This window comes from Chenopodium album, chromosome 4, assembly GCF_948465745.1.
Source record: "Chenopodium album chromosome 4, dcCheAlbu1.1, whole genome shotgun sequence".
Lineage (NCBI taxonomy): Eukaryota > Viridiplantae > Streptophyta > Magnoliopsida > Caryophyllales > Amaranthaceae > Chenopodium > Chenopodium album.
The window spans coordinates 74,585,350-74,587,823 of record NC_137837.1 but is presented as its reverse complement, the minus strand read 5'-3'; the positions used below and the strand labels follow the sequence as shown (position 1 = coordinate 74,587,823).

General features: G+C 39.2%; 1 protein-coding gene across 1 annotated transcript; it reads left to right on the top strand.

The window, feature by feature from the left end:
* The first annotated feature begins 1,012 nt into the window (after positions 1–1,012).
* Positions 1,013–1,684, top strand: LOC145628143 (uncharacterized). The gene is made up of 2 exons (XM_081680457.1): positions 1,013–1,105; positions 1,229–1,684. The coding sequence occupies exons 1-2, from the start codon at positions 1,013–1,015 to the stop codon at positions 1,682–1,684; spliced, it is 549 nt and encodes a 182-aa protein (XP_081536583.1).
* Positions 1,685–2,474: the final 790 nt, after the last annotated feature.

Below are 2,474 nucleotides of genomic sequence, written 5' to 3'. Positions count from 1 at the left end.
GAAAGGTGTTCATTAACGGGTTTGGTTTTGGGGAGACATTTTTAGGTGTCTACAATATGCAATCAAATTTAAGTTCAAGGCCACTAACTATGAAGCTGAGTACGAAGCAGCCATAGCAGGAATCCAGTTATCGATGGCGGCTGAAGCAAAGCGAATAATTTTGACTACCGATTCTCAGCTAGTATCTAGCCAGTATACTGGGGAATATGAAACAAGGGAGCCGACAATGATAAAATATATTGAAAAGATGAAGCAATTAACAGTGCAATTGCAATACTTTGAAATCAAGCTAGTGCCGAGAGCACAAAATGCACAGGCTGATGCCTTGGCAAGGTTGGCCAGCTCAAGCTTTAATTACTTGGAAAGAACAGTTATGGTGGAGGTATTAAAACATAGAAGTATTGAAGGGAAATCAGAGCAAGTGTGTTGTATCGATAGCGACATTCAGTGGTTTGACAAGATACTGGCGTATTTACTTAATGGAGCTTTACCCCCTAATAAGGAAGAATCAAGAAAACTGCGCAGGGATAGCGTGTGGTTTGTAATGTATCAAGGCCAGCTGTATAAGAGAGGATTTTCATTACCATTACAAAGGTGCATAACAGATCTTGAATCTATCAAGTTGATTGAGGAGATACATGAAGGAACATGCGGAAATCATCTTGGGGCAAGAGCACTGTCATGAGAAGCAATGCGAAGGGGATACTACTGGCCGACAATGAATGAAGATGCTGTTAAAAATGTGAAGAAATGAGAGAAATGTCAGAAATTTGCACCCGCTATCAATTTTCCGCCCAATGATTTAACGCCAATACTCAATCCAATCCCTTTCGCACAATGGGGAATGGATATAGTAGGGTCGTTTCCCTCAGCAACGGGCGGAAGGAAGTTTCTCGTAGTGGGGGTGGATTATTTTACAAAATGGATAGAGGCGGAGCCAGTAGCAAAGATAACAGAATCGGAGGTAAAAAAATTTATCTGGAAAAATATTTTCACAAGATTCGGGTTACCAATGGCAATGGTCTTTGATCATGGATCTCAATTTGACTGCAAACCGGTAAAGGATTTATTGTCCATGTATAAGGTGAAGTTTGTGTATGCAGCGGTATGCCATCCACAATCAAACGGCCAGGCAGAATCGGCAAACAAGCAAATTATAGCAGCAATCAAAAAGAAGATAGAGGATGCAAAGGGTTTGTGGGCTGATTTGATACCAGAAATTTTATAGGCAAATAGAACAACAGTGAGAGAAGCAACAGGAGAATCACCATTCACACTAGTATTTGGAACAGAAGCGGTGGTACCAGCGGAAGTGGGGTTGCCAACATTCAGAATTCAGCATTATAGTGAAGATCAGAATGATTTGTTATTACAGCAACAGTTGGATTTTCTCCCTGAAATACGGGAGAAAGCAGCAGTCAAATCAGCCGCCTACAAAGACAGAATATCAAGGGCATATAACAAACGGGTTGCATATCGGCCTTTGAATAAAGGTTATTTGGTACTGCGAAGAACAGCGGCCACAGGAAAAGGTAGTGAAGATGGAAAGTTAACGGCAAATTGGGAAGGACCATACCGGATAAGAGACATGGTGATGCAAGGATCATTTTACTTGGAGACAATGGATGGAAAATCATTGAAAAATGTTTGGAAGACTGCAGTACTAAAAAAGTATTATGTGTAAGAAGTGTGAAGTAATTTTGTAAGCAACAAATCTAATGTTAATAACAACAATGTCAACAGTGAATATATACAAGTTATTGGTAACAAATTCTGTTATTGAAAAAGGCATCATCCACTTAACAAATCATCGTTAAGTGGGACGGACAGCTAAAAACCGCTTCCGTGAGGGTAATGTACTCGCAACCTGATCAATTGTGATCGTTAACTCACGAGGTTGCTGGTTCAAAATATAATTCCGGTAAAATCAAATCAGGTATACGCCGACAAGAGGCGTAGCTTTGATAATGATCACCGAGAGGGTGCTTAACTGACTACGAAATTGGTGCAGTAAGCGACCGGTATTATACTCTGAATCGGCAAAGGAAATTCCGTTCTAGTGCATACAGTTGTTTGACAAACATATGCACTAGGGGGGCAGGAAATACAAGAAATAGAGTTAATTTGATATCTTCTTTGTCTTGCTGATAAGTCAAAATTAAAAAGCGAAATTAGGGCGTTAAGCCTAGTAATGTCGTAACTATGGGAATTGGTTAGATAACTTGTTGACGCAATGATCTACGTGCAAAGTTTGTAATGAAAGGCAAGAGTTACAGGTTAACTAACAAATGAAATTGATAGTCATAAGAATAACACAGTATAAATTATTAGAACGGAAAAACAACTACATGTTCGAAAAAGTAAAAGATAACAATCGAAAGGCACCACCACAAAAAGGGTATATGCCGATAAAGCAACATTGTTAAACAAAGATACACAATTTGATAAAAACAGGGAAAACATTTCAAACTAAG

Bases quoted from the DNA above. Each gene is read 5' to 3' on its own strand.
- LOC145628143 (XM_081680457.1), top strand. From the start codon at position 1,013: ATGGCAATGGTCTTTGATCATGGATCTCAATTTGACTGCAAACCGGTA. The intron at 1,106-1,228 runs GTATGCCATCCA...GAAATTTTATAG, and splicing joins TGAAGTTTGTGTATGCAGCG to GCAAATAGAACAACAGTGAG.